General features: G+C 47.8%; 1 protein-coding gene across 3 annotated transcripts in view; it reads right to left on the bottom strand.

The window, feature by feature from the left end:
• The window catches only part of MVB12B (multivesicular body subunit 12B), a 207379-nt gene that overhangs the window by 93575 nt on the left and 89045 nt on the right, over nt 1-24759 (bottom strand). For all 3 annotated transcript variants that reach the window (XM_053908286.1, XM_053908285.1, XM_053908284.1), the window contains exon 7: nt 4174-4268. In XM_053908286.1, coding sequence (XP_053764261.1) covers nt 4174-4268 — 95 coding nt within the window. The remainder of the gene's footprint in view (nt 1-4173; nt 4269-24759) is intronic.

The raw sequence follows: 24759 nt of genomic DNA, 5'->3' as shown, positions 1-24759 counted from the left end.
TTATTCTTATCCATACAGAGCTTGTCCTGATTTAGAGCCAAACCCAGAATCCCCTTTGTGAAAAACCTCGCCCACAGCCGCACCCCCTCTTTTCCAATCTATATTTTTGTTCACGCTTCCGTTTTCACTTCCACCTTGATTTGGTTACGTGTTATTTTTGGAGCTGCCTTCTATCTGTCTGGAACAGGTGGAATATAAATAAATCAGACATCTAGACATCTAAAACAGCTCTAAGGGGGAAAAGGAAGGGTCGGAGGCTATTGTTCGGGACTAAAACAGAAGACTTCCCAGGAGAGAGAAGATATTCCGAAAAAGAAAACCAGCATCGAGAGACAGAACGAGGACACTCAGGAGCAGGGATGCGGGATGGAATCTAGAAAAATCAATGTGGCCCCGAGGAGAGCCCTCTCTGGAGGGAAGGTCTTAGAGGCACCTAACTGAGGGGAACACACAGGTTAGAACGTCGCCAGGAGAGCACGAGCCCACGAGCTGCCATTCGTCAAATGTAAGAATTAAACAAAAGTGGTTTGCCAGCTCTCACATACACGGATAGTCAAGTGGGCCACACCAGGCACCCACCATTTCATTTCTAGCTCCTCTTTCCAGGAAAATCATCCTCAAGCCCTAATGAATAGAGGGACATGGTGATGTGGGGAGATGGCCCAAGCTGCCAGGCTCTCATGCTCAGTCTGCCTCTGTACCACCAGTGGATCAGGCCAGATGCTGTCAGCCTTGCAGTCAGCGGTCTTTGGGAGATATCGGCGGACAGGAGATTCCGGGGACTGGACAATAGAAAAAACCCACATATTCTCAAAAGGGGACCCTAAGAAGATAATTGACCTGTGGCCTGCGACTGATCTCCAGTAGAATTTAGAAGCCCGTTCTGAGTCAGGAGGCTTGTGAGCTCTCAGAAAGGACAAGGCACTTACGGGGGCCAGTGGGGCCAAGAGCATGCCAAATGAACTCCGGGTCTAAGCTTTTTATTATAAAAGCAACACTTGCCAACATAGAAAAATGAGACACTACAAAGAAGGAAAAAAGAAAAAAAGAGCAGGCAAGGCTGGTGAAAACCCCTGGAAACACCCTGGCAGGTACCTTCCCAGACCTTTCCAGACTTCACATATTTTTTTTTTTTTAATGCAATCACATTGCACACTCCGGTTGCCACTTACCATCCATGCACACTTTTTTATCCACATCATTTTTTCATGCCTGACAAGGCCATTGTAAGAATGTTTCATAATTTAACCCTTTGCTTTTGTTTTGGATATTTATGAGCTCCATCCCCCAACCCCTTTGCCTGAGTGTTATCATTTTTAAGAAGCGGCGTGGCTCATCCCTGTGGATGAGTCTCTTCGTACACCGCTAAGTATTTCTCTGAAGTTCTTACTGGCAGAAGCGGGAGGATCAAAGGTGTGCTTTGTGGCCGTGTGAGGAGCGTACAGGGTGTCTGAGCAAGGGGACAGGAGCCTCTCAGGATTTCAGCACTGAGTCAGCAGAAGCCCCTCATCCCACTTCCGTGGGCAAGACAGAGCTATTGGCGGAACAGTTGGCACGTGTTGGCTGATGGATTGCATCTGGACCCCCAAACGGCTGAATGAACATGAACATGTGGAAAGACAGGGCCCAGCTGAACAAGGGAGGGCCCCACAGAGACAGAACGGGCTGGCCGGAGGTAGTGGGCACAGATGCCAGAGGCATTCGAACGGCCAATCGGGATGATCGCCTGCCCCAGGGGTCAGAGAGAGGATTCCCGAGCAGGGCAGATACCAGGCTAAAGGCTCTCCTTCCTCCCTCCCATAAACAGTTCACGAACACGTCCGTGTGCTCAGGCCAGGGCTCCGTACTCTCTCCTCCCCTTCCTCTAGCAGCTCAGAGCACCGTCTCTTCCCCTGCAGGCCTGACACACGCGAACCGTCTCAGTGGAAGGTACAGGAAAGAGGACAGATTAACAGGTGTGCCTTTGAGAAAAGGTGTAAGAGTAAATATTACTTTAGTAACGACGCATACGAGTTACAAGTGGGCGGCTCGCTTTTCTGATTACTTAGTTTGGAAACCTCCTTTGGAAGGGCCTACAAACGAAGGGAGCCATGACTGAATGTTTTCAGGAAGGAACCAGAGTGCACCAGGGGTGTGTGCCAAAGGCCTGGCCCCTGGAGTCTGTGGTGAACGTGCACCAGAGAGCCGGTCCAGAACAGGATGATCCATTCATTTGGTTACCAGCAGAGCTCCGATGACCATGCATTGGGCACGCTTTGCCTTGAGTGTCTTTGGAATAAACCATTGAAACCTTAACTTTGCGATACCAAACTGAGATGTGCCACTCAGTGCCAGATCCTGTTCATACGGAGCGGGGGGTGTGGGGGTGGGGGTGGTCTCTGTTCCCTTCTACCAGAACGGCTCGCAGGCAGGCAGCTGGTGGGTGGGCGGGCAGGCTTCCCAGCTGCACCACGGTTGCCCAGTGCTGAGCTTGCAGGCCTTATGGAGGCAGCGGGCCCTGCGGACTCTTCCTGGCAGCATTACAACAAAGCCGTCCCGGACCCGGGTGGAGCGATTTGGTGCCCGCAGCCGCCGAGGAGACCGGGGCTGCCCACGGCCCTGCCGTAGCCTCGACGGTAGACGTTTGGAAGATAAAACCCAACAGACTGCCACTTACATAAATGTAACAGGAAGTTTCTGAATGGCTTCCCCTGTGTCTTGAGGCCGTTACCTCGGTATTGCTAAACTAACAACACCTCATCAAAGCCGCGGGGCGAGGAAGCAGTGGTCCAGAGGCAGACAGGAACATTCCTGCCAAACCAGGGGAGATTTCACTCTGTGGGCCCTTTTCTGCAGAAATGTCAACAGCTGGGAAAGCCATCAGAGAACCCAGGTAAGGTGGGGGGAGCTGAACACCGTGGCTGGAAAAAGATTTGCAAGCTGGAGGGAAAAAGTCATCTGCTTTGATTGAGCTTTCCTCATGTGCATTCGGAACGGGGTCGCCCTGCTGGATTTCACAGACCTGTTTTGCACCACCATGCCATGAAGCATCTGGGGAAATATTCAGCTTTTCTACAAAATAGGTCATCTTTCCACACTCGTTATGCTCCTTGTCGACTTTGCTGAAATGGCCACAGCACAAAAGAAATCCTCTCTGGAGGTGCTTTTCTGAGACAACGTGCTCCCTCTACCCTTTGGGGCGACCAGGGCTTTCAGAACATCCCTGGCCTTCCCTTTCCCCACCCAGAAATCGAACAACGGGCTTTTGCTTCTACTTCCAAACCTATTAGGGAGTGATCATAACAAGAGAAACTGATACTGACATGAATTATACCATTGTTCTATTTCATCTATTTAGTAACCCCAAGTTGCAATTTTTAGAAAAAAGATTACCTTTTAAATAACGGATTCATTATGGTACATGAATGAATGCCATGTTCCCGTGTTCAAAACGTCACTCACCATTAAGGGTGTGCGCTGGTAAGTGGCACCGATTTGCTACTTCCCCTGATACACAAACGCCCCTGACTGGAGGCCGAGGATAATCGGAGGTGAGCCTGCGGGTTTCCTCCGCTCTTAGCGGGTCACCTGTGCTGCCAGGCACCTAATGAATCTCCACTCTGTAATAAGGGTTGCAGGAGTCCCCCTCCCCGGGGGAAGGTGAAAAGGGAGACTCACGCCGCTGACATTCCTGCCAAAGTAACACCAGCAATTTCAAGGCCGGGTTCAGAAATCGCAGACCCCCACGATGGTGGTTGGGAGGGGAGACCGCCGGTGTCCCTTCGGGCCACAAATCTGGCTTTGGGAAACGAGAGGTGCGGACAGACCTGGATGTGGGCTGGTGAGCAGACCGGGCCTGGGCTCTGTGCTGCTCCCAAGACCCCAGGGGCAATCTGCCCTGGCCCTGGCAGGTGACTAATACAGGGACTATTCTCAGGAAGCCTCCCTTCAAGCTTGTGAAATCCACACATTGTTTTTCATCGTTAGTCTCAAAACACACGGAGTATCTGGCCCTCCTCTAAGTGCTGAGGCGACACAAAGGAAGGAAAGGGCTGATCTCTGCAGGGAACAGGCCCCTTGCAGGGTGAATGAGAGAGGGAAGACAGATGCCATTCGAAGCCAGGAGACACGCAGAGGGAGGTGATGCCCGGGACACAGACACGGTAGCTGGCCAGTAGCGGAGGCCCCACGTACCTGATATGGCATACAGATTGGAGTGCTGGTACTCATAGTCAGCCCGAGTGCTGTTCCTGCCTCGGAAGGTAGCAGGGAGCGTTAGAGAGATGTGCCTAAGAAAGAGACGGAGGAGAAAGGAGGTTACAGGGCACGCAGAGCACTCCCCAAGGCCCAGAAAGCCCCCGCACCACCAACGGCCGGCAGCAGCACAGAGCGTGAGGTGGGGGCGCCCTGGTGAGCAGGCCCCCCAACGGCTCGAATTCCCCCAAGGAATTCCGAAGTTTCCAGGCATCAGAAGTGACCTTTTTTTCTAATTCCTAAAAGAACATCCAAGTGGAGGAAAGGGTTTCCCAAGCCTCATGGCATGTCCAACCCCAGGTGCTTGAAGGAGGTGGGCAACTTAGTCTCGACCTCTGCCCACGGGGCAAGATATACCAGCAGGAGCAAATACTTAGGCTCTGGACAGGCGTCTCGGTTTGTTCTGCCATCTTGGCTCATTATCCACCCAATGGCTTTCACACCTGTCCCATGGAGCCACTGAGGATAACCGTGCAGGAAGCACTTTGTGAACAAAGGTGTTGAGCATTATTATTACCATGTGAGTCCAGGAAAACTAAAAACCACTGAGAATCAGAATGGCATGCTCTTCTGAACGGCTATGCCTGCATGTTCCCCCCTCTGGCAGAAGCACACAGTAGGTGCTTAGGAAAGCACCTTTGATTGATTCAACACTGTCTTTTATGGCACAGGTGTTGGCCATTAAAGCTCACAGTGCGCACAGAGCAGAAGCGAGTATTCAATCAAAGTAGATAAGCCATTTAGTGTGGTCATCAGCTGCCTTTAGCAAATGCAAAAAAGATGAAAACGATAGGAAATATATTTCAAACCCAACAGGTCTGCATAGAAAAAACAAACAAACAAACAAACAAACAATAAAGCCTCTTCCTGGTATGACTGGGAGGTGGCCTGAAATAGCTCAGGAGCCAGAGTTTTGGCCACACTCAGTCATTCCCAAAAGGGAAAAGACGGAGGAAGGGAACGTTTATTACATCAAGCAAGCTTTACGTTGTACATGTTGCCTTTTTCACACAACAAACGTGTGACCTCCAGGAATGACTCTTGTACACCCAGGCTCCTAGGAGGGAAGGTTCTCTAGGCAAGACCTGTTTCCGCAGAGCCAGGAGCGAGCAGAAGCCTCTTGGCTACAAGATGAGCACCTAAGGCTGTAGAGGCATTCGGTTTGCTGGGCTGCAGGGTTAAGCATGGAGGCAAACACCTATGTCACGGAACAGCCTGGCTGAACCAAGACGGGAGGGCGGGGGGAGGAGGAGGGCTTTGCTGAGCACAGGCTGCACTTAGCAGTGTAGGGCCACCAGCAGGCAGAAGCACAGGGAGACCCTGACGTGTGTGTGTAGTCAATCTGAATGTCTGCTCATTACTGATGCTAACTAAGGATGCAGAGGGGAGCTCCCTGAAGGAGCTCCTAGGCTACAGGGTGTTGAGGTACAGAAGCAAGCCACTGTGGAACAGGACACGCGCCCGCGTGCTGAGTGAGCACAAGAGTTCCAACAAAGGGGATGGGCTTCTAGTGGCCCCTTCTCAGAGGAGGACGTGGGTCTCGACACAGTACAAGGGACTCAGTGGAGAGTCAGGGAAAGCCAACACTGGCACAGGGTCAGGGAACACGTGGAAACGGCGCTGGAAAGGACACTGAATGCGTTACTGCAAGGTTTCTATCCCCTAGGATGAAGGTTCCCGATTCTGTTCCGCCCGTCACAGCACAAATGAAGGCATTAGAGCCACCTGGGAGCTTGCTAACACTACAGAGTCACAGCCACGCCCCTGGGGAGTCGGGTTCAGCGGGCCTGGGGTGCGGCCAGAAATCTATTTTTAACAAGCTCCAGCAGTGACTCTGAAGGCTGGCCAGGTTTGGGACCCTGAGACGATGAAGAGCAGCTGCAGAAGGGTTTTACACAGTTGATCGGCGCCTCTGACCACAGCACTTAGTCAATGAAGCTGAGCAAACAGAAGAATGAATTATTGACTGTGGTTGTGGTTGAGCGGAGCAGAAATGATGACAGGTGAGCCTGCAGAGGGTGCTCGCCGTGTGCCAGGCCTCGGGGTGTGCAGATCTCACGCACTCTCTCCTGGCTCCTCGTGCCGCCCCTGGGAGGCGAGTGCAGGGCCCGGTGCAGGATGGGAGGCCCCGGTTCAAACACTGGAAATTTCAAGATGGAGACAGCAGAGCACTGTGCCAAGCGTGGGGCCCTTCGAGGCTGGGCCCCGGTGCACCGGTCCCGGCGGCACATCCACGAAGCTGGCTGAGGCAGACACTGATATTGCACCAGTGAGGGGATTTCCAGAAGCCAGGGAAGGACTACACTGCAGGGCTGCCATTCCTTAAGATTTCCAAGCCTTGAAAGCACTTGCAAGAGCTACATGCAAGCAAACTAAGGACATCACACATCTGTGCAGTGCGGTGGCTACTCTAGGGCCTGGAGGCCTTCAAGGAAGGCTCGTGGAGGAGGTGGGTGTTAGCGGGACTTCAGGAGACCGGCAGACCTGGACGGTGGCAAAGAAGTCAACAAGCAGCCAGAAGAGAAGACAGGGCCAGCACAGCCATTCAGTGGTTAGAGACGGGCCAAGGGGTCTGGAGCGAGAACACACAGATGGGGCCCGGGGCAGGGGTGCAGGACAGGCAGGGCACCTGTGTGGGCAGAGGTCACCCTAGAGCAGGCAGGGAGGGGACATGAAAATGCCCACCACGTTACAGGAACGCTTGCTTACAAATGTGATTGCACATGGAAAGCAGGAAGTGCTGTGTTGGGGGCGGGGGGGGGGGGGGCATGGAATGGAGGACAGACAGGCCGAAGGGCAAAACTAGCCTCCTAACTGGCAGGAGGCCGGAGTGGTCAGAGCCTGAAGGCCGGGAGAGGGTGTGGGACCAGGCTGAAGACGGCTACAGGGCCACAGCACAGCAGGGCCCTGCATGAGCTCGGACTTTATCCAGGAGGACTTTGAAGCAGAGATGTGACAAGATCCAATTTGCAATTTTAAAAGAATGCCCGCCTGTGGGAAAGTGAGGAAATAAAGCGGAGACGCCACGGTACGGGACGGAGCAGCAAATTACAACGGAGATTATCACACAATTGCAATTATTCAGCACTTACTGTGTGTAGACCCTTAACAATTCCTGCCAAAGGGTCCTGCTGCAGCCCTCTAAATGAATGGTTTGGGGGCACTTCTAGAATACAAAGGACTTAAACATGAAGGATGTGCTAGAGAGAAATCAGGTGTGGGGCTCCTCAGCTGCCCCACTCAACGTGGACTCCCTGGTCTGAACCTTCCTGCTTCCCTGGGGCATCAGGCTGTGCCCGGCTGATAGGCTCTGCAGCCCTCCCTCCCTTGGCCAGCCTCCCTTCCTTGCAGATGGTCCTTTCTGGCTCCTCCTTCAACTTTTTAAAAAGTTGCCATTTGTAAGGGTTCTGGTTTAGCACGCGCCCCATTCTGCACGATTTCCCTGGGCAACCTAACCTGCATCCATACCCTGACTCAAGCTGCCCTCACACACCAGCCTGCCTTTCCCAATTCTGTCTCCTGTCACTCACTTTTCCCTCTACCAGGAAGAGGGAAAGTCCTGTAAACCTCTGAATATGCCATGTTTTTTTTTTCATGCTTTAGTCTGACTCTTTATCCATGCTGCTCTCCTTCCTAGAATCTCCATTTTTTCCTTACCTACCCTCCAAACTCCTATCCACCCCTCAAGACCCCACCTAATCATATCTTCTTTGTTAGAACCTTCCCTGGGCTTGTTCCGGGATCACAGAGGTCCCCCCCCCCCCCCCCGCCGCTGTCTCCAGTTCTCACAATATACTTGAAGCATCTGATACGAGTCTGCCTTCCTAACATGACTGTGACCTCAAGAGCAGGGCCAAAGCTCATCAGTTTTGTACTCCATTTTCTAGGACGATTTCTGACCTAGGGTAGACAACTGTTGAACATATGTTGACCACATTAAGTGCTCAGCCTACTCCATTAAAACCTTTGGATCTTTTTGACATAAATGGCTATAGCATCTATTATTTTGTTTCTGTGCATGTGTGTTTGCCAATTAGACTCAAGCAGTCTCCTCTGAGACCATGCATCCCACTCCTCTGTGCTCTGAGGAAAACAGGCATGATGGAAGAAGAGATCAGTACTCGTGGTGGTCGGGAATCTATGGGAGGTGGAGGGCGGGGGGAGGATAGAGAAGAGGTTTCTGATCTCCTACTCTAGACAATGTATGGTTTTCACAGTCCATGTGAAATTAAAAGAGCATTCAAGTTGCAGACCCAGCTGTGCCTCTTACAGAGTCATTGCTCCATAGCAACGTGTTGAACTGAAATGAAGTTACCCAAAACTCCAGCTACAGTGGTTCCTGCAAGAGTATGATGCAGCATTCAGAGGGCAGGAAGAGAGGCCCCGGACCAGAGACAGCTTTGGGGAGAAGAGTTCCCTATGCTGCAAATAGAGGCCCTTCGCTTCTGTTGTTTGGCCACAGGAAGGAGGGGACGTGGGAACAAACAGGAGGTTGAAAAGGCTCAGCAAGGCCTCCCTTAATGAGGATGGACAGTTGGGGCCGAGGGGACAGATAACCTGTGGTTAAAGAGGAAGAAAAAGTCACCTGCTGAAGGAGAAGTGGCCCAGGGGCGCTGCGGTGTCAGATTAGCCTGAAAATGACAGACGACAGGAACCAGGGAGGCTCTGCATTCAGCGGCGTCTCAGAGCAAAAGGAAATTCTACGTCCCCCGGGGTCAGGGGGGACCCCACGCCAGGCACTGGGCTGAGTTTCTTTACATATACCCCTCGCCTAATCTTCCCAGCAACCTTTTCAGATAAGAATAGTTAACTCTATTCAATAGAACAGGGGACTGGGGCTTTTGAGGTAAAGCTGACAAACAGAAAGCTGGGAATTAATGAAAAGGTTAGTTTATGTGTCCTCCGGAGATTATTACCGTTACCCGAAAATTGCCCTGATGTATCGTCTTGACTACCGGCTACACAGAGTGAGGACTGCACGGTCCATCCCTAGGCCCCTCTTGAAAGTGACGTCAAGGACGCAACATCTCTGCCACTTGCTAGCCTGAGGACCCTGGAAGGCCACAGTCCCTCTAATACCACCTCACAAAGGGAAAAACAACAGCGTGGGACAACCCACGGCCCAACCACAAACCCAGGGAGGCAGAGCGGTGGCGGTGGTGAACGGTATTGGCCCTGCAGTCAGCCTGACGCGGGTTCAAACCCCAGCACCGCCCTAGGCACTGGGTGCCCTTCAGTGAGGGTATGTTGCCTGCTGGTGCACACCTCGCTACGAGGCAGAGCAGACAGTCAGTGTCGGTGACAATTTCACATACAGATCCTATTCTGATTCTTCCTGCTCCTGCCATTGTTTTAGAGTCCTGTTCATGAGGGCCTCAGCCCAGGACCATTACAGAACCCACTGGTGTCCTCTCTCTGCGGGAGAATGAAATCCCACTGCCCCACCATTGGGACGTCCTGCCAGCTCCAGCCCATCCCTCCTCTCTGAACTTGTCCTGTTCACGGTCCCTGCACTCACCTCCTCCAACCAGCAACCTGAACTCTCATTCCTGCCTCAGGGCCTCTGTACTTGCTGTTCCCTCTGCCTTAAACACACTTCCCCCAGCTCTCCAGAAGCTGGCTTCTCCCCCGCGCAGGCCACCCCCTAGATGTCTGCTGGGGCACCTCTCCTCCAGCCGCTTGCTCCTATGACACCCCACTTTCTTCTCTGCAGACCCCTCCCACTCTGCAGGACTGTCCGATTCACTTCCAAATCACCAGAACATGATCTCCACTACACTTTCTCTTTCCACCAAAGCCCTAGTGCCTAGAACAGTGCCCTGCACACAGTGGGTGCTTAAAAATATGAGAGCCTTGTAAGATTACCTAATGCCTGAACGAAAGGGTGAATCTGATTCTGACCTGTACTTAGAAACAGTGTGGGGAGACTTACGGGAAAACTTCCCATTTGTCTCTTTCTCATCCCCAGGACAGGGTTGGTTAAGTGTTTGGAAAATGCAACTATTTCTGCTTCATGAATATTTTTACATAAACATAAACACATTCATCGCGGCATTGCTTAAAATGCAAAAAAATGGAATAAAATATCAAATAATAGGGGACTGGTTAAAAAATTATGGTACAACTGTCTGACCAAATAATTTTACAGCCATTTAAAACATTTTAGAAGACTGTCACAGCCAGAGCCCGTGCCTGTTACTATAGCATCTGGTGGGAAGATACAAAGGCCTAATTTTCACACTTGAAGTTGTGATTGGTTAACTCAATACCTTGGCTTCTTTCCCATAACCTCATGGTCTAAAGAGATTAAGGGAACGCACCATTCATGATGCTGGATGTTGCTGGCAGAGGAAAGAAGGAAGCAGCCAGGTGCTTCAGCAGACCGTGGACACTAGATGCTCTTCTGAAGCACCCAATCCAGAGGGGTTAGAAGAACGAGTACTCCATGGCATCCAACAAAACTGAAAAGTGTAAGACAGTGATGGCTGCTGGTGCCCCCAAAGACACCAAGTTCAGTGAAGTCACTTCAAGGGGCCCCAAAGTCATTGATTACTCTGTGAGCAGAGCAATGTGTTTTAGATTTTAAGAGTGTTCATAAAGATCACTAGCAGGCCAGAAAGACACCAAGACTCAGGAAACCCGCTCTACCTAGGGGGGCACCTAGAGATGAAGACCTTCTAGAACCATCCCTAGTAGGCCTCGGACCACTGGAACAAGGGATCGACCATCAGAGGCCAACAATCTCTGCCACTTGACTCAAATGATGGCTCACTATTCCCAAATCTGTTTGGTAACTGGGGAATTCCAACTAGAAGAGCCCCTAAATCCTAGGGGAGCTTTATCTAATGTTCCTCCCCATTCCCCACTGGGGAACAGCCTGGAGGAGACAGGCACGCCCTGCTGAGTGATCACCTCTCTCCGCAGGAGGGGCTGGCGGTTCTGTAACAAATAGGTCAGCATCACACATGCTGCTGACAAGGGCTCTGGCTAAATAGATGCTGAGGGAAATTTCATTTTTTTTCCCCCAAGTCAGTTTTAGGCACCTTATTCAATTAACATGGCCACTAAGCTGCAGACAGCTCCATATAAAAGCCCCTCAGTTATAGAATACATTTTATTATGTGACAATAGTTGCCAGCACGATTTATTTCCTTTGATGGGATTCTGCTTTTTCCTTGTTAATTTAAATCTGTATTTTCTAGTGCTGATTCCAGGTCTGTGTGAATTTTTAAAATGTTACCATTAATCTTCTGGACCCAGTGGCCACATATAATGAAGATGGCTCTGCCCAGGCGGTCGTGATGCCTGCTGTCCTCTCGAACTGTCAGAGGGCAGCATGGAGGGAACGGTGGCTGGTGAGGCAGAGGCAGACTCAAGGTGGGAGACAGACGTCACTTTTATCTCTCACCTCTTATATACGCGTGGGTGCACACATGTTCACGCACATATGCAGAACAAACTTTGTGGTGTGAAATTACAGCTCCCATTCTGTTTTCCCGGGGCTGACAGCTGTATTAGACCCACCTTCGGGGAGGCAGGAGATCTCCGTGTGTGCTCCAGGGACCTCTGGACACTTTCAGGGAGTCCATAGGGTCACAACTATTTTCATAATCATACCAAGACACCGGGGTGCCTGGGTGGCTCAGTCGATTAAGCATCAGACTTCAGCCCAGGTCATGACCTCACAGTTTGTGAGTTCAAGCCCCATATCGGGCTCGGTGCTGACAGCTCAGAGTCTGGAGCTTGCTTTGGATTCTGTCTCCCTCTCTCTTTGCCCTTCCCCTGCTTGCACTCTTGCTCGCTCTCTCTCAAAAATAAACATTAAAAAAAATAATAATACCAAGACACCCCTCCTCTTACAAGCAGAAAGAAGTTTTCAGAAGCTGCGGGACTTCTGAGGTCATCGCTCGCTCTGATGTCTCCTTGCATATTCTTGTGTTTCACGTGTTTCTCAGTTTTAATTTCTAATAAGGTAATTATAGATAAACATAAGCCACTTAAACAAAAAGCTCTTTGGAATCCCCAATTTTTAAAACTATGAAAGTCTTAGACCAACCAGCTTAAAGACCACTATTGTAGGACAATGTGTTGGAACTCTGCAAAAGCCTGAGGTCTGAAGCTGGTGGGGTGGGGTTTAGAAGAGTAGTAAGAAAAAGAACAAAGGCTTGGTCTTAGTATTCTTCATTAAAGAAAAAGGTGCTTGTGGCCAAAAGTTAAAAAATGTTCACAAGCGGAAAAAAGAGAGGACAAGACTTACTTGCTAAGGCCAAGCAAGTAACTATTTCCAAGAATTTAGTTCATAATAAAGTAGTCTAGGGGTGCCTGGGTGGCTCATTCAGTTAAGCGTCCGACTTCGGCTCAGGTGATGATCTCACAGTTCGTGAGTTCGAGCCCCGCGTCGGCCTCTGTGCTGACAGCTCAGAGCCTGGGGCCTGCTTCGAATTCTGTGTCTCCCTTTCTCTCTGCCCCTCCCCCGCTCATGCTCTGTCTCTCTCTCCTTCAAAAATAAACACATTTAAAAAAATTTAAAAAAAAGAATAAAGTAGTCTAAAATATTTGAAGGTTTTGCTTTAACCTATTATTCATTTACCTGAACCCTGCAAGGGGGAATCGCAGAGCTAGAACATGTTTGTCAAAAAAAAAAAAAAAAAAAAAAAAAAAAAAAAAAAAAAAATTATATACATACATATAGAAAGGAAAAGAGACACAGCAGGAATAAAAATAGGAAATGACCCAAGAGATTCACAGTAACTATTCTAGAGAAGATGAAAGGAAGGGACAAAATTATGAAGTCCAGAAGGCCTAGGGTTTGATACACTCTGATTAAATGCATCTTGATTTAACAGCCTCAGCAGAGTGGGAAGGGGACAGTGCCTAGACGGCCAGCCAGTAAAGAGGAGTCAGGTGTCTGGCTATAGTAACTGGATCATGACACTCGTCACATGAGAGCTACCTCACAGTTCCCCGATGAGCCTGTGAATCCCTTTTCTGAATGGTAGTGAGCAAACAGAGAATATAAACTTGTATTTGGGGGACAAGGCCAGAAGTGGCAGACCGCTCTGGACGGAAACAGCAGATCTTCAAAATACGGGGGAATAACAGTTGTTTATTCATTCACACTGGGACAAAGAATTGACAGTTGAAAAAAAATCAAATCAGGGGGATGAAAGCGTACGTGCCCTAGAAAAACCAGGACTGTAGGGTTTGTAGGGCCAGTGATGGCTCTGGCCAGTCTCCTCTCACAGAGACTCTACAAAAACTAAAGAAGACAGAGAAAGGTAATGAAGATTCAGGATGTCTCCCAAGTAATGAGCACTTAAATGAGATGTGGGGAGAAGTCATACATCCTGCCATTTGGTCAACACCCAGTCTAGAAATACATATCCTCACACCTAGGTCTATAAAAAAGGTCACACAACAAGAAATTCGCTCTAAAAAAAGAATTTACTGTAGGATACAGAGAAAGTTATCTGCATTAGAAATACAGAAATAAAATTTAAGAAAACCTGTATCAGTAGTATCGTGGAAATCCCCCCACATTTTCCGGAATGTATAGAAAGAATACAGAGATGATGAGGAAAACTATGATAAATACAGAAAACCAATCTCAACATTCTCAGTGTTAGAAAGAAATCAGAATAATTAAAAGTAACAACCATAAAAAAAAAAAAGTTTAAAGCTTGCCTAATCAAAAGAAAAAAATACCCAACCAAATATAGAAGTCAACAGGGCTTCAATCATTCCAAGCAAAAATCAATAAAGACTCATGGCTAAATAAATCCTGACTTCCAGACTCCCTAATTTCAAGACTTAGTATAAAGCTACAATAATCAATACAGTGTGGTATTAGGGCATAAAGATAGACCTATAGATCAATGCAACAGAATGGAGAGTCCAGACATAGACCCACACATATACGATCCATGGATTTTCAGCAAAGGCGCCTAGACAATTCAACGAAGAAAGGTAATCTTTTCAACAAATGGTGTTGGAACTAGATAGCCACATGTAAATAAATGAATCTTGAGGTTTTCCTCACACCATTGATAAAATGACCCGAGACTCACAGAACTGTTCTTAGAAAAAAGGAAAGAGGGGCGCCTGGGTGGCTCAGTCGGTTAAGCGTCTGACTTCAGCTCAGGTCACGATCTCGCGGTCCATGGGTACGAGCCCCGCATCGGGCTCTGGGCTGACGGCTCAGAGCCTGGAGCCTGCTTCCGATTCTGTGTCTCCCTCTCTCTCTGCCCCTCCCCCGTTCATGCTCTGTCTCTGTCTCAAAAATAAACATTAAAAAAAATTAAAAAAAATAAAAAAGGAAAGAGAAGGGGCAAATTGTTAAGTCTAGAAGTCCTAGAGTTTGATACTTTAATTTAAATGCATCTTGATTTCATAGGCATAGCATGGCCTCTTTTAGAGGAAAACGAAGGGGAACACTTTTGTGACCCTAGGTTTAGCAAAAATTTCTTAAATAAGACACAGAAAAGCACAAACTATACAAGAAAAAAAAAATCAATCAACTTCAACATCTAAAACTCTTTTTAATGTTTATTTATTTATTGGGAGGGGAGGGGCAGAGAGAGAATCCCAAGCAGGCTTCCTGAGGTCAGCACAGAGCCCAATGCCAGGCTTAAACTCACGAATTGGGAGAACGTGACCTGAGTCGAAATCAAGAGTCAGACACTTAACTAACTGAGCCGCCTAGGCACCCCAAAACTCTTATTCTTTAAAAGATGTGTTACGGGGCACCTGGGTGGCTCATGGTTAAGCGTCCGACTTCAGCTCAGGTCATGATCTCACAGTCTGTGAGTTTGAGCCCCGTGTCAGGCTCTGTGCTGACAGCTCAGAGCCTGGAGCCTGCTTCTGTGTCTCCCTCTCTCTCTGCCCCTTCCCCGCTCATGCTCTGTCCCTGTCTCAAAAATAAATAAAAACATTTTTTAAAAATTAAAAAAAATAAAATAAAATAAATAAAAGATGTGTTACAAAAATGAAAAGACAAGCCACAGACCTGAAGAAGATAACTGCAAAACACATATCCAATTTATAGCCAGTATTTATACTGAACTCTTACAACTTAATACAAGACAAATAATCCAGTTAAAAAAAAAATGGTCAAAAGATCGGAACAGACACTTCACTAGAGAAAATGTGCAATCAGCACACGAAAAGATGTTCAACCTCACTGATCATTAGGAAGTACAGATTGAGGCCTCAGTGCAATACTACCACACATCTTCTAGAATGGCAAAAATTAAATAGGCTAAAAATATCAATCTGTTGGCAAGGTCGAGGAGCAACTGGAACTCGTATGTGTCGTTGGTGGGAATGTAAAATGGTACAACTGCAGGAAAGAGTTTGCAGTTTCTTAGAAAGTTTGACATACCCCATCATGCAAGCCAGCCATTATGCTTCTTGATTTTTACCCAAGAGAAATGAAAGGATAAGTCTGTACAAAAAATCGGACACAGGGGGCGCCTGGGTGGCTCGGTCAGTTAAGTGTCGGACTCTTGATTTTGGCTCAGGTCGTGATCTCACAGTTCTTGAGTTTGAGCCCTGCATCGGGCTCGGCGCGGACAGTGTGGAGCCTTCTTGGGATTCTCCGTCTCTCCTCTCCGCACCTCCCCCCCCCCGCCACCCTTCCCCTGCTCGCTCTCTCTCAAAATAAACATTAAAAAAAAGACTTATACACAAATGTACTAAACAGCTATTTATCTGTAATAATAAAAACTAAAAACAAGCTAAATGTCCAGTGATTTGATAAATATATCACAGTATGTATATCCATGCAATGGATACTACTCAACAATAAAAAAGAAACTGCTGACAAACCCAAGGTGGGTAAATATCAAGATAATTATGCCAAGTCAAAAATAAAGTAAAAAGTTCATGTGGGATCATTCCGTTATATTATGTAAAGTTCTAGAAAATGCCAACTAACCCATAGGGATAGAAAGCAGATCAGCGCCTGCCTGAGGAGGGAGGGTGTACTATGAAGGAGGACAAGGGGGTTTTGGGGGTGGTGGGTATATTCCAGGATGATTTTGGTGCTGGCAGCATATGTCAAAGCTCATCAAATTCTACTTTAAATGGGTGCAGTTTATCCTAGATTGAGTATACTTTAGTGAAGCTGAAAATACTTCCCTGATCTAAAAAAGAAGACAAAAACACCTAAAGAAAGAAGCCAACCGGGCTGACGGTCCTCCAGAAATGGCAGTGAAGAGAGACCCACTGCGAGACGAATCCTGGCAGACACCGACAGTGACTTCAGACTTTTCCTCTATCATACTACTTGCCTCAAGACAAAGGAGCCACAGAGGTTCTGAAGGAAGACAGCGCTGAATTCCAGCAATTTCTTATTCCCTCAAGTTGTCTTTCACAGGTGAAGACGCTGACAAAGTAAGACCATTCACGTCCCTTTCTCTGAAAGAAATACATTCCAACATGCGCCAAAGGATTTGAAGTTAAGACTTAAGAGTGGGGAAGAAAGCAGAACAAAGGCCCTGCATTTTTTCTTTCCCTCTAGAAATGGAGCCTGAGGAAATAACCGGAAATGTGGGAAAAGACTTACTGAAGATAAAAACAGGCAAATAACCTTAGCGACATTTTCGGAGGGCTTCCCCTTCACATGCATCACATAACCCCCACCCGAATCCTACAACTGGGCGCTGAGATCATCTCTGTTTGACAGATGGCCTCGGAAAGGCTCAGCAGCTTGCCTGGGGGGGTGGGGGGACACAGCTTGGATTTGAACCCTGACGGGGAAAACTACAAAATTCAGCTCAGAATCGTGACGCTCTACTCAAACACCAGAGCGTTAGGTTATAAATATGACATAATTTATGGAACATTATAAAGTCTCTGATCCAAAATACTTTGCAGATATAAAATGATGTTTACAGGTTTTCTGGGTGGAACTGGGGGAGGGTGCTGACCATGTTATTGGGAGCGTGAACTCAGCTGCAGGAGAGGCGTGGATGCATCCTTGCAGCTGTGTTTGTCAGAGCAGTGAATTGGGAAAATGTTCATTTTAATACTGAACTAGGACAGAAGAAGAAGGAAAATGCCAGACTTTTTCTATCACCACAGCCAAATCTCAAAGACTCAGTTGTTTGATCAAAATGAAACACAACAAACCCTGAGTAGGAAACAACCCTACACACATTGTTATTTCTGTGGGTACCCATATACGTAACAGGCACCCAAGAACCAAAGGGACCTGAAAGGATACATCAGATCACAGCAGAGATGGCCCTGGGCTGGTGGCAGGGCTGGGATCACAGTGTGGACCACGGACGTCTGAGCTGAGAGTGTGGATCCCCCTCCCCCTTCATATATTTTTATGTGTTAATTTTTTCTAATGGGAAGTTATTCTTCTTTTTATCAGTAAAAGGAAGACGGCAGAGGCCAGAAGTTGCCGGGTGTGTTAGCTGAGCAAACGTATACGAAAGCAAACAGCACAGCACTCGGTGCTAAAGGAACATCTTGTTTTCCAGCTAACCTGCCTGCTGGTGGACAAGGACCAGAGGTAGCGTGCAAAAGAAAGTAACACAATGGGGAGGGGGGAGGAGGAATAGAATATGCAAAAGCCACAATAATTGAGTGGAGGTGGTCGGGGGAGAAAGAACACGGCAAATGGCTAAATGAAATTCCACTTTATTCCTGCAAAACACCATTGGGAAGAAGTCATCTGTGACACACAGCTTCTGTGCCAGGTGTAAGGACGTGCTTAATGAATGCCATTTAATGAAGAAAAAGGCTCTTATAAAACACCTGGCACAAGCAGGGTGAGGGAGTCACAGGAAAGGGGACCCTCGCTGCACCTGCTGGCATTTTAATAAGCACCTTCTAGAGCGTCCGCTCTCCAAGGCTGGTCAACGGTGTCAGAATGAGGTCCCTGACCATTGCCCACACTCGCTGACAGTTTGGGCAAGCTTATTTCTTAAGGACCATATGCTCAGGTATCAGATCGCCCTGGATGGTAATTAAAATGAATCATTTTCAGCTGGAAAGCCCGACCAGCACCGGTATCCTCAAAGACTTCGCAGAGGGTTCCCACTCCAGGTCCCCTGTGCTTCCAAACTGAGTTCTGAGTTAGATTTAGATCTGTGAAGACCCAGAGATAATGGGAGATAATGTTGCGATTTTTTTCTTGCAATTTCATTCCACTGAGACTGAAAGTCTTGGGGACTTTAAGGACTCTAGGGCCTAAAATAATTTTCGGTCTGGGGAGTTTTCTTTTCTCGTTGATTTTGGAACCAACCTCAGAAAGAAATTACCACATGTAAGTTTCACTACCATTTTTAAGGGCCGATGAGACATTTTTCGTTTTGTTTTGTGACTGACACCAGCAGAGTCAAGTGAGGTTTTGTAAAACCTAAGAGACCTATTTCCTCTACGATGATCTTCACGACCTCACAGACTTTCTATGCTCAGACTTGAAACTGAATTGCAAATGTACCCAATGAATTGGTGCTGCCCAAGGGCAGACGGACTGAGGTATCGGCAGGCACACAAGGCTGCCATGGTCATATGTTGCGACTGACTCGGTCCGCCAGTTTTTAACTGAGCTCCTACTATATGCCAAGCACAGGTTTGGCACAGAGATCGTTTGAAAACCCAAATGATAAATGCGTATTACTAAGCGAAAGATGCCTATCTGAGAAGGCTACATGCTACTGGATTCCAATTCTAGGACGTTCTGGAAAAGACAAAACTGTGGAGACAGTAAAAAAGATGACTAGTTTCCAGGGGCTGGGAGAGAGGTGAATGGGCAGAACAGAGGATGTTCAAGGCAGTGAGGATACTCCGAATGATTTTATGACGACGGACATAGGTCATTATACATCTGTCCAAACCCACAGAATGTCCAACACCAAGAGCAAACCCAAACTATGGACTTGAGGGGATTACAATGTGTCAGTGTAGTTTCATCCCCGGTTTAAAAACAAACAAACAAACAAAGTACCACTCTGGTGAGGAATGTTGATAACAGGGAAGCTACGTACATGTGAGGACAGGGGATATATGAAAAATCTCTTCCCCTCAATTTTAGAGTGAGCTTACAACTGTGCTAAAAGAATAGAGTTTAAAAAAAAAAAATGAAAAGAGCCACGTGAGACTTCTATCTTTCCTCTTTAGGAATTTATCTATAAGTAAATTGAAACATAAATTGCCTATATTGCAAAGTAAAAAAGCTCTAAATAGAAGGTATACAAGTAAGGTTCTAGGTTTTAATTTTAAAGCAATGGCATAAAACAACAAACATCTGTTGAGTGCCTACCCTGCACCAGGCACTCTGCTAAACCCTAGGAAGTGTCCAGTGCAGGGTCATGGAAGCTGTGGTCCCATCTGCTAAGAGGAAAGACCGTGGGTTGGGGGAGAAAAGGCCCCAACAATGAGACAGTAAAGCATGAGTCAAGACAATGAGCTAGGAGATGCCACAAGGTAAGAAACAGCAACGGTGGCTCCTGGAGTCAGGAAAGTGGGAGGTGGTTTCAGACTCCTGATGGTCAGGAGGTGGGGAAGGGGGGTGCATGACATGAAGCCTTTGTTCCTGCAATCATCTATTATTAGGACAGTTACCACTTACTGAGCACCTCAATTATTCTTCACGATTCACACTCATCCCTAATTGGCCCAACCCGGCAAGGTAAGTATTACTCTACTGACCAGGGGAAAGGAGGTTCAGAGAGGTTAAGGGACTTGCCCAAGGTCACAGAGCTAAAGAAACTGGCCGAGCTGGGATCTGACCCGATCCTTTTTTCCACTAGAACATGCTGTTTTGCCGAAATCACGCAAAGCACCAACCAAATGTACGGATTTGTTCATTTTCCATTCAAGCAGCTCGCGTGCCACGATCAATACAACTTCAGCCTACCAACTTGACTATATAATGAGTTTTCCTCATGGGCAACACAGACACCACGTTCTCCCAACCAAATCACTCTGCATTGGACAGGAAAACTGCCACTGGAAGACTAAGGAAATCACAATTCCAAACTCCCCAAGTTCCTCAACGTGCAGCTTGAAAGTATGTGCAGCTCGACAGCATATGGCAAATCAATTACTAGTTTAAATCTTAAAACAAAAACATGGCAAGTGTGGTGCAGAAATAATCAAGAACAACGGTTCAGTTTAGATTACAGTGGGCCACTAGAGTTTTGAATACAATTAATCATCATTCCAGGCAATGGGAAGCCATATTGACACTTATTCCTAATTTGAATATTTAATTAGGGTGAAGTTCTTCATCAAATTATCGCAGAACTGGGAGAAAGCCTGGAAGACTTACACAATTACTATCTTAACCCCTCACCAGCTGCTCACCTGTGAGCACGGCGATCCCCGCCCCAGCCCTGCGGGGGCCCCCCGCGCCCACAGTCTGGCTCCGTGAGAACTGGGCCGGAGAGGGGGGTGTGATTGAAGCTACGGCTGGGGCCGACAGGAGCCAAGTGGTGGCAACAGAGAGGTCTCAGGGAATGAGGTGCTCACGCTCCGACCGGACTCGGAAAGAAACCCTGGACCAAGACAGGAGGCCACGTGCACGAGGGCCCGCGGTGTGTCTGGTGGGGCACTTTCATGTGGCCCCCATTTAGTCCCCAGAACAATCTCCAAGGGAGACGGTCTTATCCCCACCTTCACAGAAGGGGTAACGGAGGCTCAGAGTAGCAAGATAACGCGCTCGAGGGAACACTGCTTGTGAGTGGTGTAAAGAAGGCCAAGTCACTCATTACACCCCCCCCCCCCCCCGGACTCACCAGAAATAAGGACAAAGAGAAACGGAGGTAAAAAAAAAAAAAAGTACAAATGTATTCAAAGCTGTATTTTAGATATCCAGCATTGGGTGTATAAATAAGGGGGTAGAGGTGGGGGGGGGGGGTGCATTCCAAACCCAGGTGCACTCAACAAGCATTCTCCAATTTAACTCTTGGATTCAAAATGTACCACCGGGCTCCCCACACTGGGGAGTCCTAAGGATGCTGTGGCCAGCTGCTCAGGAGGATGGGGCGTGGGGAGGGGCAGCAGAGCTCAAGGAAACGTCCTCGTACAGCGGACTGGAGGCCTGGGGTAGCCATCCAGCCCCTGCGTGGGGAGGCCTCGCAGAGGTGGGCGCCGCAGGGGTCCAAGGGGAGGGAAGTCAGTAACAGCCTAAGAAAATGTGGACTTTTCTTCTTTCAAAACGGCGACAGCTCCACAATCGCATCTGTAACTACCTATCGGTTTAGGCAAGAGATATCCTTTCCTTCGAGTACGGTCTTTTACTCTGGGACAAGACTTTTGACATTTCACAGATGCCCTGGGGTTCCGCGGGACCCAAAGTAAATTTTCGCGGGAAGTCTCCCTCAAGGCCCCCAGGACAGGACCAAAGGCTGACTTCACACACTGCACATGGCCACGGGAGGTCTTGAGTTCCTTCGGCTGAGCCGGCTGCCAGACGCCACAGGTGCTGTGGGCGAGGGACATCCTCCTCGTTGCAGATCAGCAGTTTTCTCTTAAAGGCTTGAGATGGGTTCATTTACCCTCTTGTGGAAATCGTCCAAACTCCATTTGCACTGGCCACTTCAGCAGGAGGCCGATTATCCAGACGGAGGGATGGGCTGCCCCAGGCAGAGTCTGCACGGCTCCCCTCCGGCCACAGCCGCCGCTCGGCCCCCTGCCTCGGCCAGGCCGGTGGCGGCAGCAGACCCAGGATCCATCACAGCCCCGCTCTGAGCTTGCCTCGTTGCGGGAGCAAACGGCGTCGGGAACTTTGAAACTTTCCTTTGTATATTACATTAATCCATATAAGAAAATCTCTTTTAATGAGGAGTGATGTAGTTACAAACTCTCCAGAGCCATAATTAGAGCAAACTAATTGAAGTTGTGTTTTGACACACTTTCCAAATTCACGGGTGCCGGATGACATATTCACAACACTGGTGCCGCACAACCATGGCGACGGCAAAATCATTAGGCTAATAACACTTATTTGCATTCTTATCACGCTGCAGCTCTCCTTTAAATACTGTTTCTACTATTGCTCCTTTACTGTAAGTTTCCACTGGAAGATATTAACAGTAATTATTACTACTTTAGTGGAATTTTAATGTTAAAGAATAACAATGTGCATTAACATACACTGAATGTCAATTCTTTTTAACCACTTTCAGAAGGTTTGGGGGTTCTTCCCGGCCAGCACCCCACAGCCTGAGGTGAGGGAGATGCTATTTTCAGCTTCTTTTAGGACAACCACTCAAAGCCCACACCCAGAGAGATCTGAAGCCAGGGTTTCAGAACTATTTTGTTTCAAATGTTTGATGAGGAAAATCTTTCTCCCCCACCCCCCCCTGTTTTTTTTACCCTTAAAGCACATTAAAATGAAATAGTTGAGAAATTTTTTCCAAGCAGTTAAAAAAAAAAAAAAATCAACAATTTACAACACGGTCTTTGGTAATAATACTAATGAATTCCAGGAGGACATGCTTTAACCACTCGGCCGCCACTCTCTCGGTGATTAAAGACAGACTTGGAAAAACTAGAACGTGAGAAAGACCAGTGGGGGTGGGGCAGTCCTGATCTGTCAATACTGAGGCCCTGTTTGCCACCAACAAGGCCAATTTTTTGGATGCTTAACTCAGACACTCACACACAGAGAGGAAGGCTCGACAGTTCTCAATAATGGTTATTAATGACTCCCTCCTCTAAAGTGACAAATTACTCTTGAAATTTAGAAATCAAAGAGGTATGAAGAGTGAATGAACATGACAGGAAATGCAGGGAGCACAAAGTTTCTGCTTACTCTAGGTGGAGAAGGGCGGGGCCCTGGAAGACAATTAAGGTCAAGGTCCCTCCTCTCTGGGTATTCAGAGGTTGTACCAGGGTGGTGACCACAGCCCTTCCTCAGCCAGGTTTCTCCCAGGACCTCGTGTGGGGTCAACCAAGGGCAGCACAGTGCTGTCTGTCACACCTCACAGCCCGAAGTATAAAATGCTAGCTGGACCATAACTGGAGGGGAGACCTGGTCCCAGCCCCCCTGCCTCTCTCCACGTGCGTGGCATTAAGTCACCTCCAAGGGCGCCTCATTTGGAAACTTGGGGTTGGGGTAGGCAGTTGCTCAGACTGTGGGCTTCTACAGATACCTCGGGATCAAGAAAAACCACCACCACATCACTTACCAAGAGGGTACGGGGACAAAGGATGGCATGGGTTTAACAAGACACACCACTGTGTTCAATTTCAGAGTACTCAAATAGACATTTCAGGAGCGAGGCTTAATCTCAACCTGCAAAGATTTAACTGGGTGAAGAGCATGCTTCCTTAGGAAAATGCCAAAGACTCGACTCTGGAGTTTGGAGTTATATCCAGCATTGTGTATATAAATTAGGGGGTGGAGGTGGGGGAGGGGGTGGAGGTGGGGGGGGGGTGGGTACAGTCCAAACCCAGGTGCACTCAACAAGCATTCTCAAATTTAAGGCTTTGGAGTTTTCAGTTAAGTTACCATCCTTGTACTAAACTGTTATTTTTCAAGTCACTGATTACTTAAAAAAAGAAAGAAAGAAAGAAAGAAAGAAAGAAAGAAAGAAAGAAAGAAAGAAAGAAAGAAAAAGAAAGGAAACTAACTTCATAGCTGCTGCAACACTCCAAATCATGGTATTTATTCACTACATTTAAGTTTTATTACACTTGAACCCTGCAATGCCAAAACACCTACCTCCCATATAAAAGAAATGAAGAAAAAAGTGAAGTCTGGGACCCAGGGCACCACACTTCCATTCCAGATGATCTAGTCTAATCTTATAAACTGAAATATTTAAAGAGTCTCTAAACCTCACTGACCCTACTTTTAAAAACAAGGAACATATGGGCACTTCTGGCTTTTCATCTTCTTCCAGCCTACTAAAATATCCGCTTTTCCAAAATTCAAGAGCAGCGACACTGCCAAACTCAGATTCATAAAAGGCTACGTGCGTGAGAGTGCAGGGCGGGCAGGGGAACAGTCCGAGCCGAAAATAACAAACCCTAACAAAGAATCAAAGGCGCATTCTTCTCCTCCTTGCTCAATCAATCTCAGAAGCTGTGGAAAACAATTTGCTGAGCAAAATGAAGCAATGACTAAGAAGGAGGTACGATGTGAACCATGGGCTGAAATGGCTTGTGGCTGTGTCTGGTCCTGGTCGAGGCCGCAGGAGACACTGAGGCCAGAGTCTTAACACTCAGGCAGGGGTGGTGGGACTGGGCTCCAGCCCTGGCTCCTCTGAGCCCTGATGCTCTGCCTTCGGGTCAGCCGCCACCTCTCCTGGCTGCAGCTTGCTGGTTTCTTAAAAGCTTTGCTCGTTTCCATTACGCACCTCACTGCGTGGTTAGAAAGATTTAAACAATATCTGTAAAGTGTTTGCACAGTGCCCGGCACAAGATGCTCAAAAAATTGTAGCTGAAATAATGATGATGATAATTTCGTTTATTCGATTGTTAATACTATTATTCAACTGGAAACAAAACATCTGCTCAAGAAAGATATTCAAGTTGAATGCTACCCGACCCACGGGCAAA

The sequence above is a fragment of the Panthera pardus genome, unplaced genomic scaffold, assembly GCF_024362965.1.
Source record: "Panthera pardus isolate Hobbes unplaced genomic scaffold, ASM2436296v1 HiC_scaffold_20, whole genome shotgun sequence".
NCBI classification, from domain to species: domain Eukaryota; kingdom Metazoa; phylum Chordata; class Mammalia; order Carnivora; family Felidae; genus Panthera; species Panthera pardus.
The sequence above is the reverse complement of the archived record's forward strand: the minus strand, read 5'-3'. Positions and strand labels throughout refer to the sequence as shown.